General features: G+C 47.0%; 1 protein-coding gene across 2 annotated transcripts in view; it reads left to right on the top strand.

Moving 5' to 3' along the window:
- The window catches only part of LOC138468319 (exportin-5-like), a 2047117-nt gene that overhangs the window by 1805988 nt on the left and 223897 nt on the right, over window positions 1-17232 (top strand). For both annotated transcript variants that reach the window (XM_069608821.1, XM_069608822.1), the window contains exon 32: window positions 351-458. In XM_069608821.1, the coding sequence (XP_069464922.1) occupies window positions 351-458 (108 nt within the window). The remainder of the gene's footprint in view (window positions 1-350; window positions 459-17232) is intronic.

The raw sequence follows: 17232 nt of genomic DNA on the forward strand, positions 1-17232 counted from the left end.
TTTATAAAATGTATTGGATTTCTATTTTTACCCTAGACTTTATCTTTTTTTAGTTTTTCTGTTTTCTTTCTTCGTATCCCTTTTCTCTTTGTCTATCTTAACTTTGCAATTGTATTAATCAATATTACATTTTGCATAATTGATATGTGAGCATGAGTGTTTCATTTTGAGCATTGCTATATGATTTGTTTATACGGATAAATAGTAATTGTCAAATAAAATATTTGTTCCAAATAGTGACCTTGCCACTTTGCTCTTCAGTTGTTAATCCCAATGTTTTGTAAGCTTCCTATTTTCTTTCAGCATCCTCTGCCCCGTTGATTTCTGTTGTCTCTGTGATTTTTCAACAGGATATACGTGCTTCACTCCTGATTACAGCCTTCTCTTCTCTTGCATGGAACGAGAGTTTAACATATTACAAAACTGCTACTCGAGTCTGCTTGCAGCTTCTTAATCATGTAAGTTATTTACCTGTATATCCAAATATAGGCAGGTTTACAAAAACTCTGACATTGCTTTCAGAGTGACACCACAGCAAGACTATTGCTACTCTTGGGAATGAGTGGTCCTATTGCTATCTGATGTTCCCCTAGCATTGCTCCTCACTACCTTTTAGGGATTCTGCTGACTAGTTTTACTGTAAACTGTGTTTAAACAGAATTTCTGGCACCAGTCTCGTACCTAATGTCACTGAGTCTACGCCTCAAACAGGATATGGCTTCCTGTCAAGTGTAGAGGGTAGCCTCTGGCAGGTCTTGTATTATTTGTCTAAATGTCTGTGAATATCTGGCCGGGGGAACAAGTAGCTTCTTGGGGTACCTGGGTGTGAGTCAGCAAAGGCTGTGCTCCAAACCGCAAAGGAACTAGTAACTTTTAAGCTTTTATAAAACAACAACAATAATAATAGGAACAACATGGGCACAGTGAAATCATGCATCAAATGCAGAGTTGATTAACGCAGCGAACGTTCAGTGCAGTACTGCATACAAGCTGATACCAAGTCTCCCGGACCAGTGGATGTGAATGTAAAGGCTTTCAAAGTTGAAATGTTAAAGTCCCAATGAAGAATATGCTCCTCTCAGAGGCGCACCAGTCATACATGGAGTACCAGGGAGATGAGCAGAGGATCAAAGTCAAGACTATTCAGGCTGGAGAGAATGCAACCTTTGTCAAATTGGCATCAGACAATTGGTGCAGACATTTGTGTTGCCTAAGTGCAGTCTGCAGCTTGGTGCTGTGGATGCAGGATACTTGTGTTTGGAGATGCAGTGCTTTGGTTTGGACATGCCGCCTACCCGTGCTCGTATTTAAGAGCTGGCCGGGTGCACGGACAAATGTGTTGGCTAAGTGCAGACAGCAACTCCGTGTTGTGGATGCAACATACCTGTCTTTCGACTGACAGTGCTTTTGGCGTGGGCTTGCAGCTTCTGGAGACACTGCGTTCTGCTGGTCAATAGTCTGGCCACTAGTATCACAAGGGCAACAATGTAAACGTGTTCATCTAACGTGTGGGCTCTCCTGTTGCAAAACAGAAAGCTTCATTGCTCTTTAATCCACGACTTTCACATTCTATGTTAAATGATATACAAATTGCAAAGTAAGCCAGCTCAAACAGGTGAAACCTTAACTGCATTGGTAGTAGCACCTGCTGCTACAATTAATCAAAACCGTGAAGTGTTACCTAATAAAAACAAAAGCAAAAATTACTTGCTATTATGCTCGTAATAACACTCAGAATACATTAAGCCCAGCTGAAAGTATGGTTAATTCCCCTGAAGTGGATAATAATTCACTTTTGAATCTTTGATATAGTATGCAAAGGATTGCCAACGTAAGTGGTAGAATCAGCTGTATGCCTGACTTGGAGCAGAATGAGGGTCCGGTACTTGTGAACGACCGGCAGGAAGAACTAAGCACTACGCCCACTTTTTATATCGGCAGTACTAGCAATGTTAGTGAAAGCAAACAGAGGTCTGCCCATGTATGCGGAAACAGCAATGCTGAGTTTATATCCTTTAACCAACATATCACTGCTTACTGCCTTATTGAAATATGCTGCGAGGTGTGTGTAGTACAGAAAGCCCAGCATGAAACGATACTAAGAATTGAGAATCATCTTCACGCGCTGACCGGTGTGATATTGGAAATATACCGCATTATAAACGATAATGAGGCTACCAAAGCCTGACATATGCATAGTACTAATAAGACCAGCAGTGCTGTGGTTGTACAGGATACTGCAATTAGCAATGACAATCATCAGTTGGCAGCGGAAACAGGAGTGGCATGTAGGTGTAGCATCATCATGTTATTGAAGACAGTGGTAGCTACCGCATTCACTTTCTTATGTCTGCTTGCGTCTCACATACTTAGGAAATCACGTCAAGATCTCAGAGGTAAATCTAAAAAGAAACATAAGAAGGCACTTGATGGTAAAATGTAAGGTGCATTGGTTACACACAAGCAGACTGAAAATGTAGAAGCCAACGATTACTTCATATTACACGATAACAAAGACAAGAAAAAAGCTACAAAAAAGAGGTCAACCAAGGGTAAAAATATAACTAAGCCCAAAAAGCCTTTAGAGCAAAACCTAAGTTACAACAGTTGCTTGTTAATCCTGCAACAGATATGAGTTTTTACAAATACACATATATTATCTCAAACAGACGACAATTGGAGGCAGAGGGACGATATATCTAACGACCTACAACTACAGAGGGAAGACAGGTCGACTTAAAGTCAAGTGAACTGTTATCAAGCAATATGAAGTCACACTAAGGAGCAGAACGGGCCTGAAGTGGAGGATAATGCTACTGTGTGTGGTAAAATACCAGAACTTTTTTGCATGAAAGTTGGTATCGCACTCAATAAAACATGCATACTTTCATTACTGGCGATGATTCCTGCTCTGAGAGTGGTGCAGATGCAGGATATGGCTTGAATGGAGTTAGTTGAGACAGATGTTCTAAAATCTTCAATAGGCCATTGTAAATCTCTCTCTCTCTCTCTCTATATATATATATATATATATATCAAAGTTCAGCTTGTCTTATGCAGCAGAATCTTTACGTATGGGCTTTGATTTGAACTATGTTGCTAACACTAATTTAAGGGACATCCCATTAAGTCACAATGTTTGTCACTTGTGGTCATGATATGATGCGTCATTTATAATGCGCCTGTACACAAGGGTTTCTAGGTGCGACAAGACAAGACAAGTGAGGGATAACAGAGGGAGGACAAGACAAATGATACTACTAGGCCTTGTCATTCAGATTGTGCAAGTGCGAGAAAGAGAAGTAAAAGGGGGGGGGGGGGATAAGTGCCAGGGATGAGGGACGGGGACAGCAGTACTCTGAGTAAGTGCAGCACAGGGCAGTGCGGTTCTGGTTAAGTGCAAAGGAGGCAAGGGACTGTAGAGATTACAGAATACAGCCCCTAAACTCATGGAAAGCCCAGAGGCAGTGCAGGGGTGACTGATCAAAGGAGAGCCTGGTACCCAGTGAGACAGAGGATAGCCAAGCGACCAGTCGGTGCAGGCAGGTAGGTCAGCAGGGAAGGCAGAGAGAGTCAGCTGCAGGAGTAGGAAGAGCAGAGGCAGAGGCATCCACATACACATGCTTCATGAGCCGAATGACCGCGAAGGTAGGTAACAGTGTGTTACCAGACATTTGGTCGAATGCATTTGATCGAATTACAATATGGTCGAATCAATTTGGTCGAAAAAATGGTCGAATTTTTTTTTTTTTTTTTTTTTTGGGGGGGGGCTCCCCCCCCCCCCCCAACCCCCGTTTTTGGTATTAAAACACTTTTTTTACCTTTTTTTTACCTATACTAGAGCAAAAAAAAAATACTTTAAAACAAAAATTCGACCTTTTTTTTTCGACCAAATTGATTTGACCAATTTGTCATTCGATCAAATATATTCGACCATTTGACTGGACAGCGTAACAGTGCTGGGGTAGGCTTTGCCTGGGGGATAGAGATTTTCAGGTGAGAGGAAAGTAGAAAGTGGTCAGTCGAAGAGAGTGGAGTGATGAGAGGGTTTGAGAGGGGGATGTCTGATGAGATGAGAACATCCAAAGTATGTCCGGCAGAGTGTGTCAGACCAGAGGGCAGAATGGAGAGAGCGTGTTGCAGAGGTTGCGGAAAAGCCCAGAGGAGGGATTAGAAGCATCCAGGTGGATGTTGAGTTCTCTGAGAAGGAGAAGTTGAGAGGTATAGGCAAGGAGAGAACAGGAGAGGTCAGGCCACTCTGAGACGAAGTGGCCACAGTCAGAGAGGCCAGGAGCGATGGAGAGCCTGCAGACGAGGCATTCAAAGGAGGAGTAGGCCTGCGTAGGAATTACAGAAGCAGGGAGCCACTCAGGAAAGATCAGAGCTACTCCACCTCCAGGTCGGTTGGTTCTTGGCTCAGAGAGGATCTTGTAGCCATCAGGGAGGAGTGTGTCAGAACTCATGACACAGCTGGCTGTGAACAATGTCTCGGTTAGAGCGAGGGTAGAAAAGTGTTGTGATGATGCAAGTAAGACTGACCTAGCTCATAAGCATAAGATTAACAACTGGACCTAGCTACCAGGGCGCTTACCATTGCTCCCTAAACGTCTCTAGCACACACTGATGCACTACAAATCCTCACCTGGAATACGAGAGGTTATGAATATTTGCTAGATAAGCATATAGACAATTGTCCTTTATAGGATTGTGATATATATTTAGTCCAAGAAAGTTGGCTTACCAATGACCTATACATAGATCGCTACAAACTATACACCAGTAAAATGAGTAAAGGCAAATGTGGGCGCCTGTTTGGCAGCTTGCTTAATGGTGTTTCTTGTGCAATTGAAAGTGATAGTCATCCATCCTAAAAATCCTCATGTTATGGCCATTCTTGTAAAACTTGCATCTAATGTAACACTTTTATTGTTCAATGTTTATGATCAACTGGGGGTGGGGATGTGTTTACTAAGTTGATTATGAGCTATATAGATGAGGCCATTTTATTGGTCACTGAAAGAACTGGTGAGATAATTATACTACTAGGAGATTACCTTAATGCTCATGCAGAAATGCAGACTGGTCAAATATTGACGTATGCTATACCTCATGCTCTACCATTGGTAGAACAGGTCAATAATCAAAATAATAAACAAGGGACAAGGTGGCTAAAATGTATGGCCAATTACCTTCTGTGTATGTTAAACGGGAGGGTCGCAGGTGACATAGCTGGAAACTTGGTGGTGACAAAGCACAAAATAGAGTACTTCTTTGTCATGCTAAAAGATTATGGAATCGTGGTAGATAAGAACACCATCTACATTAGGTGATAATGCCGATTTAATGATTAAATTGAAAAATAGAAAGGTTCCATAGAAAGGAAAGAAAATTGGTGCTCTGGTTATTAACAACCAAGGTAACAGAATCACCTGTTCGGCAAGGAATATTGCTAAGATAAACGATTATGTAGAAACTATCAGTGACAACATATTTTCAAAATTGGCAGTTCGAAGTGGGGAAGGCATTTCTGAATGGATCAAATATGTTACCGGTAGGTTTGGCTATAAAACTATATTTTATAAGGAAGGTGTCTTATATGACGCAGTAATCGCCAACCTTAAAAAGTCTGTTACGATGGGGAATCAAAGACTCTGGCGAGACACTCGTACTCCTCTTCACAGCCATCATCAACGCATCCTTCTCCACCAACTCGGTGCCAACCTCCTTGAACGAAGTATGGGTCCTACCGCTCCTTAAGAAACCCTCTCTTGACCGTCCATCCCTACAAACTACCTCCCCATTACTATGGTTCGCTACCTCCTGGATCGTGTTGCCTACATCCAGGTCCAACAGTATCTTGAGGAAAACAACATCCTGGGCACTCACCAATCAGGATTTCGCCCCAAACACGGAACCAAAACTGCCCTACTAGATTTGAAAATACAAATCAATGCAATCAAACACACTTGCAAACCTGCCCTCGTGATGATGCTAGACCTCTCTGCAGCATTTGATTTGGTAGACAACTAAATCCACTGCTCTCAACTTGCCTCAACAGTGAACTTCTCACCATCAACCACCTATTGGGTGAGGTCCTTCCTAGCTGACAGATCCTCTTGTGTCTTCATCGACTTCTCAGCGGAACCTACTCCTGTCACTTGCAGAGTCCCCCAAAGCTCCTGCCTTTCCTCCACCCTTTACAACATTTACACAAAACCCCTCTTCGACCACCTTGACCTACTAGGCATTTCATACACAAACTATGCCGATGACACGCAGCTGCTTATCCCCCTCTGCGGATCACACGCACATGATTCGGCAACCAAAAACGGTGCTTACGAGGTCATTCAAAATTGGATGGCTTCTCACCTACTCTGTCTCAACGATGACAAAACTGAAATCCTCATCGTCGGCTCAACCTCCACACTTCGCAACATTGGTCCAGCATACAAAATTAATCAAATATGGTAACCTCATCACCACCTCTACCGCTGCCAAAAATCTTGGCGTCTTCCTGGATGCCAACCTCAATCTCTCACGTCAAGTGAACTCAACTGCTTCAGCTGCGGCTTACACACCCAACCTGCTTCATGCCAGCAGGCCCTTCCTCTCCACTCCCACCCACCTAACAAAAGCAAGAGCTATCACTGGAGCCAAGCTTGACTATCGGAACGCCTTATTTACCGGCACCTGTGAACACAAACCTGAACAAACTCCAGATGATCCAGAATAATGCCCTTGAACTGGCCATTGGCCTCTCCAAATCTGACCATATATCAGAAGCCAGGAGAGATGCACACTGGTTGCCCATCTGGGAAAGTATTACATTCAAAACATTGTCCCTGGTCCACCAATGTGTCTCCAACACTGCCCCGATTTACCTCTCACAATGCATAGAGAAATACACCCCTGTCCATCCCCTGAGATCGTCAAACACTGCTGAAGACCCCCAACTGCCTCTCAGTAGGGGGTAATAGCTTCCCAGTCATGGCGCCCAAACTTTGGAACAATCTTCCACTAGCATTCAGATAAGAACAGGCCTACTGGACCTTCCGCAGAAACATAAAGACTTGGCAGTTCAACTGACTGCATTCGCCCGAAGACTATTGCATCCCCCCACTCCCACCCTCTATTTTTCCTAATGTAACATGAAACCTTGAATACTAATGTAAGTAGCACCAAGGTACCTAAGGGTTTTGTGCGCTACGTTTAACGTTGAGATGGAAGGTGCAATGAGTTTTATATTGTTATCCAGATCCCTTAAGTCATGATGCACTGTGTGCAGGGAAGCCGAGCTTGCCTTACTCACTGATGAGAGCGAGTGTAGTTCCGTTCCCCCGTTATGTTCAGTTAGAAAAGAGGGAAGCCCCTCTTCTTGTTCGTCTTTCGATGGCATTGGTTTGTCAAGTATCTCACATCTTGGTGGGACCCTGTTTTGGGTAAAAAAGACATTTAGATCTGCGGTTTTTTGAGCTAAGCCCAATAGGCTCACATCTGTTATAAAGTTGGTGTCGTCTTCTGGGGCACCCTTGTACCCTGCTAACTGAGCTTGAATAGTTGAACTGGTGCCCGCTACTGGATAAAAGTTAGTAATAGTTTTGCCGGTCCTTTTTATATGTGGCGTTTTACAGCAGAGTTACTATTTGGCAGGGATTTAGATGAAATGGGAATCGTTCCTGCCGCATTATTAATTACACGTTATATTCCAGGAGGTGGGTTTTAAAAAGGCATTTGCACACCAAGCTAGGATGGTGTTTGGTTATGTAGTGTCCGACTGCCTTCGCCGAATACCAAATTAGCTTCCGTTGTGGAGGTATCTGTGAACGTGGAAACCACCTTCGGGAGCCATGTAGTTGCCCACTCGTACTCAGCAATTCCAACAGGGGCAGGGAGTAAACCTCTGCCACTAACTTGCTGCGCATGTTATGCATCTTTAGCTGGTTAGCAATGATGTCTTACTGCACGTTTGTCAGGCGAGGAATCGGGCAACCTCTCTGCCTCAACCTTCACTGCACTCAGTACACTCAACGTCACTCTACTCAAAGGAGCTAAGTTTTGTAATGGAGCGGTGTCGCCAGCCAAAGGTTCCTCTAGCAACTATTGTTATAAGTGAAAGAGTTCCACACACTGTAAACACCAAAGACACTGCCTCAAACTGCACCACACTAGACTCTGCGCTTGCCCCCTATACACATCCACTGTTTTTGGATGTCTGGTTTTGAGGCAATGACCTGACTGCTTGTGAGCCTGATTAGGTGCTGCATGATGAATGCACTAGTGTGTAATTGCTGACTGAGCCTAGCTCAGCCTGAGCGAATGGGGGGCTTGTGCATAACAGTAGACCCCTCACTTACCTCTGTGCCAGAGGCTTGGAGTTTTACTGGAGGCATATTCGGAATCTAGCTGTAGGAAAATGTTCTGCTGCTGCAACTCTTCGCAAGATCCAAAGGCTGCTGTGCTGATTCAAGGACTGATCAAGAGAGAACCTGGACAGGCGACCTCTTCCCCGAGCTACGAGGGGACATCGTGCAACTGCTGTTCTTCACCCAATGTGTCCTGGAAGCCAGTTCTGTGTGCCTGCCATCCTGCAGAGGTATCTTTATGGGCCTGAAGAAGAGTGACCGGACATCTTGAGCCCAAGAAGTCCATCTTCTTCGTCCAGGGTTCGGTGGCTCTCTGTGACACTTGGAAAGCCAAACTGCTGTGTATCGGCCAGAATAGGAGGTACCCTGGCATAATTCTGCTCGACACCCGGTGCTTGCCACGTTGCAACCAACTGAAGAAATCTTCAAGTGGCACTGCAACCTCAACATCTGTCCACATATCTACAGCTGAGGAAGTCCAATGTCCCTGCCTGCAGAGAAGTGCCTGCCAGTGGGTTTCTCACCACTCTGCATCGAGGATCGAATCCTGAAGGTCCACACTTGGTGGTGACCCTTAGAGAAGTCCAGTTCTCGAGTCCGAGTTGCCAGAAGCCATCCTGTCATGCATGCTGCGGCTGCAGCACAAAAGAATCAAACTGTGCCAAATTGTGAATCGACGAAACCCAACACCTACTTCTGTCACTGCACCAGTCATCGAAAACCAAAGGACTAATCCTCACCTCCCAAGCCTAGTCAAGGTCCACAGTGAGTTGCATCTTTGTGGGACAGCCGGCATAGGAACCCGACGAAGGAGACCGTCGCAATAGACATTCATTGCTGCCTTTCTGACACTGCTTGGTTCCCTTCTCCTGTTTTACAGCAATGGCCCAGTGATGACTTCTTTCAGAAGGGGTCCATCTCCAAGGGGCATCGTTGAGTTAAGCTGAGAGACTCCGCCACTTTGCCTTCCAAGGCACCTAAGGTACTGTGATGAGGAAGAGGGGCTTTCTCCCTCAGGGTCTATCCAGGGGTCTCGGATTTGTCTTAGACCCAGCTCTCTTGTTGCTTCCCAGGTACTTTGGGGTGGTGGTACCTGTAAAGAGAAAAGCAGACAAACATATATGTTATGTTGATTTATACCGCGCACTGCTACCACCCATGAGAGGTCCCCAGGTGCTAACATGGCTCTGCAAGAGAGGCGATCTCGGGATGTTAGTGGGGATAGGATGAAAGGATAGGTTCAGAACCAGGAGGAACTGGCCTCTTTTGCATGTGGGAGTTGGTTTGGGAAGCCTTGTGTGTTGTAACCGTATGGCTAAGATTCACTTGGTAGCTGTGGCTGAGCAGTCAGACTTCCCTCAAGAAGAGTTAGGCAGTATACAGAATATTCACAATAGGTCAAAAGAACACAGTAAAACAAGTAAACACTGACCAGAGCTTGGTGTAAAAGAGATATAATTATTTATTTAAAACCACATCTAGTAAAACACACAGGCACTAATGTTAAGCAGTTCAAAAACACGGTCACTAAAAGATATACACTCCCTTAAAAGAATATTAGACAAGTCTTAAGTAAAGCCCCACTTATTTTCAGACAGCGGTGAGCGCTTAACGCAGATGGCACTCTTATAATTTGTTTTAAAAAGGGAGAGAAAAGCAGAGTATAATTTGAAACAGATGCCAACACTTTCACAAGAACACAACAAGAGAGGAAGGCAAAGTAAAACCGTGAAGTTAGAGTTCAGAAGGCTGGATCCACTTTAAGAGGATCAGAACGAAATGTGTCCAAGGTCACACGGTTGAAGTGCACAAAAGTCTTGAAAAGGTTCAGAAAGAGTTGGACCAAAAGAAAGGGACCAGTTAGATGGTCAAGGCGGCCAGCCCAGTCCAGAAGGTTAAGGGATTATTATTACCTTGTAGCAATCTTTAGAAAGGGAGGCCTGGCGGACACGGTACCTTAAAGTGGTGAGAATACTCCAGCGGCGGCAGTTGTTCCTGGCAGCGGATGCAAGTCGGTGCTTCGTCCGGGGGAAGAGAGGATCTCCTCGGGGAGGAAGACAGGAGTCCGTTGCACTGCCAGGGAAGAAACCAGCCGTGGAGTTCTCAGGTAAAATGAGCGGTCCTTTTATTCGTGGTCCAGTGGTAAGTGGCTATCCGGTTGCCGGGGTGCTTGGCACGGGCAATTCGACCACAAGACGTCCTGGGATGCGAGGAAAAGAAGGTAAACTGGTTGTGCCCACCAGTCAGGGGAAGAAGCGTCTCCAGCCGGGAGATCTTCTCTGTCGTCAGGAAGTGGTGAGTCGGTTCCGCAGGGCTCCACCGGTGGTGTCGTTGTGGTAGGTCGGCTCAGGTCCTGTGGCGACTTCTGAAGTTCCAGTCCCCAAAGCCCTGCTTTTATGCAGCACACCCCATTCACTCAGCCTAGCTGTCAATCAAACATGCTAAGGGGTGAGCCGGCCGACTCACCACTTGGGCCAATCACACCAGAGTGCGACTTGAGTTACCAAGGTAACTCAGTCCAGGGTGCCTAAACCCCCTCCCACAACCCCTGTGGTACCCAGACAGAGTGCCACCACTTTTGGAGGCTTCTGTGGAGAAGCCCGCCAAAAAGTGGAACAAAGGGCTCGACTTGGGTTGGAGTCACAGAAGAGAACACAAACGCCATTTTAGATTCGAGTCCTGGCAAAAAATACCAACCGGCGAATTAATATTAAATAAATAAACCGGTGGTATGTTCGAGGCTATGAGAATTAAATAATTAAAGTTGGTAGCCTTTAACAATGGGAAAATCCCATAGGGATATATTTGCGGTCGAATATAAAAAGTAGTATCCACTGCCACCAGCCAAAACTCGATCAGGGGGGACGGAGACGTGCCCCCTCGACTAACAGACCCCGGAGCAATCGAATTGCCCCGACCAGTACGTCCACAATATGATGGTTTGCACCGGTTTCTGTTAATAATTTGGGACTAGTAAAGCCAATGGTGACTTTACATGCCCTGGGAGACAGTAGTCAGTCCCAGGGTATGGAGTCCATGGTGGGGTGTCACTATGACACCCCTGTGTCACTGCACGGAGGGTGCTGTGAAACACACATAGTAAAAACACATGAGACCCTATGGAGTAAAGGACCCCATAGCCCATAAAACACATAAACAGTCAAAGGAACACACTAAATCATGTCCGAGAGTGGGAGAAAGAGTCTCACTCTTGGCAGGAGAAAAAAACAAACTACAGAAATCCAGCAAAGCTGCTGAGGGGACTCACTAGGTTAGGAAATTAACTGGCCTCTTTTGCATGTGGGAGTTGGTTTAGGAAGCCTTGTGTGCTGTAACCGTATGGCTAAGACTCAGTGCCTCGAATGTGTGTTAGTGTTTGTGTTGGTCGTGTGGTATTGGGTGGATTGTAGTTGTGCGCACCGGTTAGTTGTATCAATAAGTGTCCATGGTCGTGGGCGGCTGTTGGTGTGTGACTGTTCATTGTGTTGGTGTGTAATTGACAGTTTTAATGACTGTGTGCCGGGGGATCCGGCCCAGTGAAAGCAGAAGGTTAGTGCCGGGGCCGCCAGAGGCGGCGCAGGCACCTCATATGATGAAAGGCAGTGGGCGCGGAGGGCCAGCCGGGCAGGCAGGTCAAGGCACCGCCAGGATCCATTACTGGTTTAGGCCGTAATGACAGGGGGCAGAGACCCAGTATGTTTAGGTAGGGTAAGAGGCCCAGGTTTCAGCGCCCACGGAGGTGTGAATGAAGCAGGCACAATGGTCGTAGGATGTGTCCATGAGTGGCAGGGTTGTTATGTTTGTGGCCAACCCCAGATCAGAGATAGCCAGGTGTCCCAGCGCACACCCAGCGCGGCCGGCCCGCCTCTTATGTGGTAAGATGGCAGAGGTGTTAATAGTCCATAAACCCCGGCGGCCCCCGCTGCGCCCTCCGAGTTCGGAGGGTCCGGGAGAGCAGGACTCCAGGAGCTTATAGGATAGCAAGGATGCTCCCCAGCCCAGAGAAGGGCCCCCGTACTGCAGCGTCCCCCGACGGCCACTAATACGAAAGTCAAGTTTGCCGGAGAAGTGCTCCCACGTAGCTGGCGGATGGCCGCCTCGCAAAGCAGCGGCCCCAACCAGTCCCTCGTCCGGCTCAACTGTGGTAGTATGGAGGGGGCCCGGCCCAGCAGGATTCCAGGCCAGGCGGTCACGGCGCGCCCAGCGACCAGCAGCCTCGGATAGTGTACAGTGAGTAGATGGGGGCTGGAGGGCTTCCCCAGTCCAGGCAGGTTTGGGGGCAGCCGTGGGGTGGATAAACGTCGGTGCAGCTCTCCGGATGTAGCCTGGCCCAGCAGGATTCCAGGCCAGGCGGTCACGGCGCGCCCAGCGACCAGCAGCCTCGGATAGTGTACAGTGAGTAGATGGGGGCTGGAGGGCTTCCCCAGTCCAGGCAGGTTTGGGGGCAGCCGTGGGGTGGATAAACGTCGGTGCAGCTCTCCGGATGTAGCCTGGCCCAGGAGGATTCCAGGCCAGACGGTCACGGCGCGCCCAGCGGCCGGCAGCCTCAGATGGTGTGCGGTGAGTAGATGAGGGCTGGAGGGCCACCCCAGTCCAGGCAGGCTTGGGGGCAGTCGTGGGGCGTTTGAATTCCGGTGCAGCTCCCCGGATGCAGCTCCTCCCCGGACAGGCCCGCCACCACAGGTCGTCCTCCACCCAGGCACGGGGCTTGGCAACGCACGGGGGCCGGATCAGGAACCAGGGGCAGTCGGGCCGAAGCCAAAGCCACACGGCCCCCAGGGGCAATGGAGGGGGGTCCGCGCAGCAGCGACCTCCAGGAGCAGGGGGTCCAGTGTGATGAGGAAGTCGGCCACGGCCTGCCCAGGGCCCCCACTACAGTCGGCGGCAGGCCCGCTCCCGGCGAGTGAATTTCAGATGGCGTATGTCGGCTAGGAATGTCCAATTTCAGTCGGAATTGAAGCAAGTGTTGCTCAGCACATTCATGAAGCCAGTGGAGGCGAAAGGGGGCGAAAATGCAGACGATTCACGCTGATGAATAGTGATATTGAGCGGTGCCGCACGGAGCTCTCGAGCTAAGCAGCCATTGCTTAGGCTGCTCGACTGATTCTATGATTTATTTGATTGATTTTATGCTGATAATGAATTAAGCACAGGAGTGTACCTAAAGTTTGTAATAAACTAAATATGCCAATAAAAAAAAATATTGTATTTATAGAAGTTGACAATTATTTCAATTAATGGTGGGACCTGTTACTACAGCAATTACTGATATTCTTCACTGAGAATGATGCCTATTAATGTACCATGACAGACCCTACGTTTGGCGTTCATTTCGCTTTTTAAATTTCATGTTGATCACCTTGATTAGGAGTTGCTTGTCCTCGGTTCCACTAGTTCGAAACTACTTTTTTGCATTTTTAATGTCAAGAAACAGTCAAATCTAAAACAAAGATATGAATCCCTAACCCACTGAGCATTGGTTTGGGAGAGAAGGCTTTATTGTTACAGTCCGGTCGTAGATATTCTGGTTTGCTTCGCTTCTGTTTGTCTGAAGATTTGCAAATCTAGAGACAGCTGCTGGTCTATTTACCCAAATCATGGTGTCTTGTTCTTCCAATACTTCTGTATGGCTCTTCGATTTGTATTAGGTTATTTATTGAGTGTGGCCTAGCTTTGGGAAGCCAAGGAGTGCTTTACATGTCTTGGAGCAAGGACACTGGGAGTAAAGCAAAGATACAAGGGAGACGAGAGGTATTACTTGGGGAGGGCAGCCAATTTGGCAGGAAGGGATCTACAGGAAATCGTGAGCAAACGGGAAAGCACATCACCCATGTCTCAGGTTAGTTGGTGAGTGAAGAGTGTATGGACTAGATCTGTCTGTATGTGGAGCCTTTTGGATGGAAAGATTTTATCTTGTATTTTTTTATGTAACTTTAAAAAATGCCTTTCAAGATTTTCCCTATTAATTCCTCTTAAGAAAAGAACCATAGAAAGGTTAAGGAAGTATCCAGTTAAATTATTATAATGCAGTTAGCGGCACTACAGTGTACATCATTCCGGTAAACCTTGTCCCACCATTACTTTTTGCAAGTATGAATTCATTTTCTTATAGCATGCTTAATGATGCAGCAGCCACGTACGAATGGGGCACAGTAAAATATTTGCTAATACCGTCTTTAAAATTACTACAACTCAATTAAACAATTAAATAGTAAAGTATTTAAAGACATAACTAAAATATGCACTTAAAAATGAATGCACAAAATATTAATCTCCGGTTAAATCCATTAAACTATAAAAAAAATGTAACTGCTGTTCTTTTATAGTACATTGATTGCAAAATATATATATTTTTTTTATTTGTATATGGTTTCAAGAACCTTTTAGAAAGAGTTGCATAGAAATTAAAAACAGACATAATCATAATGAAAACATTCTAACAAAACAATAATCAAGTTGTCCTTACATAATGACCACAAACATTCATTGCACATTTCTTAAACAGAGTGGATAGTAGATAGTTCATAATGCTTCTCATTTATGATTCCCAAACTCAAAAACCTAATTTTGGGCACCCAGTGTCTTTCCAGCCGAAAAGTTAAACAGTCCACCACAATCCACAAGTTCCAGTGGAGACTGGCTTCAGAAGACAATATTGCTTCTTTCTAAGACTTGCACCACATTTATTGTTCATGCTGTTTCGTGCCCAGAGATCAGTCTGTCCCGGAACATATCTGACTCCATTCCCTCCTCCCTGTCCACAGATCTCCCAAACAAGGCCCCTCTGGCGTGCCAGGTGCCCTCGCACTCAATTAGCAAATGTTGTATCCTCATATTTGATGGATTTCTACAGATTTCACACAGTCTGTGAGCTACTTCTCCTTGCCTTTGTTTGGCAATGAAACTTGCCCACAAGTTAAATATCTTCAACCACCTACATTATGTTTAGTTTGAGGTTACATTTTTTTATGTAAATACAGTTCTTTTTCATAAAGTGTCTGGAGTGTTTTGCGAAATGAAAGTTGTTAAGGCTGCATACAGCCTTACTGAGGTGAAGCCTGCCAGCCCCTCCGTACACTTTAGGTCTCCTTTCCTTTGGCGCAGCCCCTCTTGTTCACTCCTTCTCCAGCATTTGACAGCCCTCACCCAATGGATCATAACAATATTATTAATGGTGCTGTCTTTATGTTGAGGTTTTATTTTTTAAAGTGGATATTGTAGGAGACCACCAGGGGGTGCGAACATTGATGGCAGCATAGAAATAGAGGTCCACCGAATTCTGTCCTGTGAACCGATATGAGCTCTCTCTCCCCTCTTCCCGCCTGGGTGTTATGAGCTATTTTGGGCTAGATCCTGTGGGCGGAACTAGGGGTGCCCTGGCAGACCCTGTGGGGTGATTGTGCTGCCTCAGAAGAACCGGTGCCAGTGGCAGGCATGAGCCCAGCATTTGGGCGTGGAGGAGAGGTGGTGAGTGAGGCGTCCAGACGACCGAGCTGTGGCGAGAGAGGTCTGGTATTGGTGGTTTGCACCCAGCACCCTCATTGGCGTGGACACAATGAAGTGTGTGGGGGCAGCTGTCAGCCATGGATGGCGCGATGCAGCAGAGAAAGGAGAGTGACAACGGGGATGCCGATGTATCTGTGAGAGAGCAGGCTGGGCCCTGCAAAGTTGAAAGGTGAAAGCCCTCTGCCCGCCACTCATGAAAGCCCAGCTGTGTAGTTCAGCAGCTGCTTTGGCAGGGACATGAGTGATCGCCTGAAGTGGTCTGGCACTGGGATTGCGCTGGGAAGCGGTGGCTGGGCACAGTGGCGCGGAGCCAAGGACGGGACAGGGAGGGCTGCTGGTGCCCAGTGTGCTCCCCAACCTCCCACTGGTGCCTTATTAGCTGCCTACTTCCCCACTACCCCCACCTCCCCGGCACCAAAAGCTTCCTCTGCTACTGGCTCGGCAGCTCAGTGCACTGGGCCCCATAGATTGGGATTTATACCCTGCAAGGCCTTGGATGTGGTGTCTGGATTGCTAATAGAAGGCTGGACTGTGGATGCAGCCCCAAGGGACAGTGGCAGGTCTCCAGTGAAGGCTCTGACCTGAAGTGACGGAAGGGTGAGTGCTGGCAGAGAAGCCATATGTAAGGAAGCTGACCGAAGACACTGTGGGAGGGGCCCGGATTGGAGCCATTGGGATATTGGGGCAGAGCGCAGACGTTGCACAGAGAGAAGGGGAGAGCAGCCCCTGTGGTCTGGTGCCAGTGTGTGGAGTTGGTGGTGAGGCTGGAGAGGGAAGGAGGCGCAGTAATCCAGGCGCTGAAACGCTTTAGGAGAGTCCCAATGATGGAGTTTGGGGAGAAGGCTGCCCATCTGGGAAACTTGGCGGGGGGCGGAGGCTCACCACATCTGACAAGGGATGACCTGAAGTAGATTTTTCAGGAAGTTAAAGCCATCAGGATCGATATTCAGGCCTCCAATTTGGACTTGAAATGGAGGGTGGACACACTGGAAAACAACATGGAGGCGGTTGAGAATAACCAGCTGTAGGTGGACCTTGGAGATCCCAACTGATTTTGAGATGAAGAGGACACGCTCTTGAAGCTTGATGACCTTGAAAACAGAGAGCGATGGAAGAACCTACATATCCTAGGCCTGAAAGAACAGAAGGGTGAGGCAGTGAGGGATGTGGTCCAGAAAGTCAAAGAATTGATAAATGCCATCTTCCTGTCAGAGGGAGGTAAGCAGGTGGAGCCGGAGAGGGCGCACAAAGGAGGTTGGTCGGGAAGGCGGGAAGGGGCCAGGGTCCATTGTGGTCCGATTCTTTGGGTACCACGGAGAAGACGGAGATGCTGGAGAAGGCAAAATTAATGGGTAGTGTCCAG

The sequence above is a fragment of the Ambystoma mexicanum genome, chromosome 4q (assembly GCF_040938575.1).
Source record: "Ambystoma mexicanum isolate Mex_15411 chromosome 4q, UKY_AmexF1_1, whole genome shotgun sequence".
Classification (NCBI taxonomy): Eukaryota; Metazoa; Chordata; class Amphibia; order Caudata; family Ambystomatidae; genus Ambystoma; species Ambystoma mexicanum.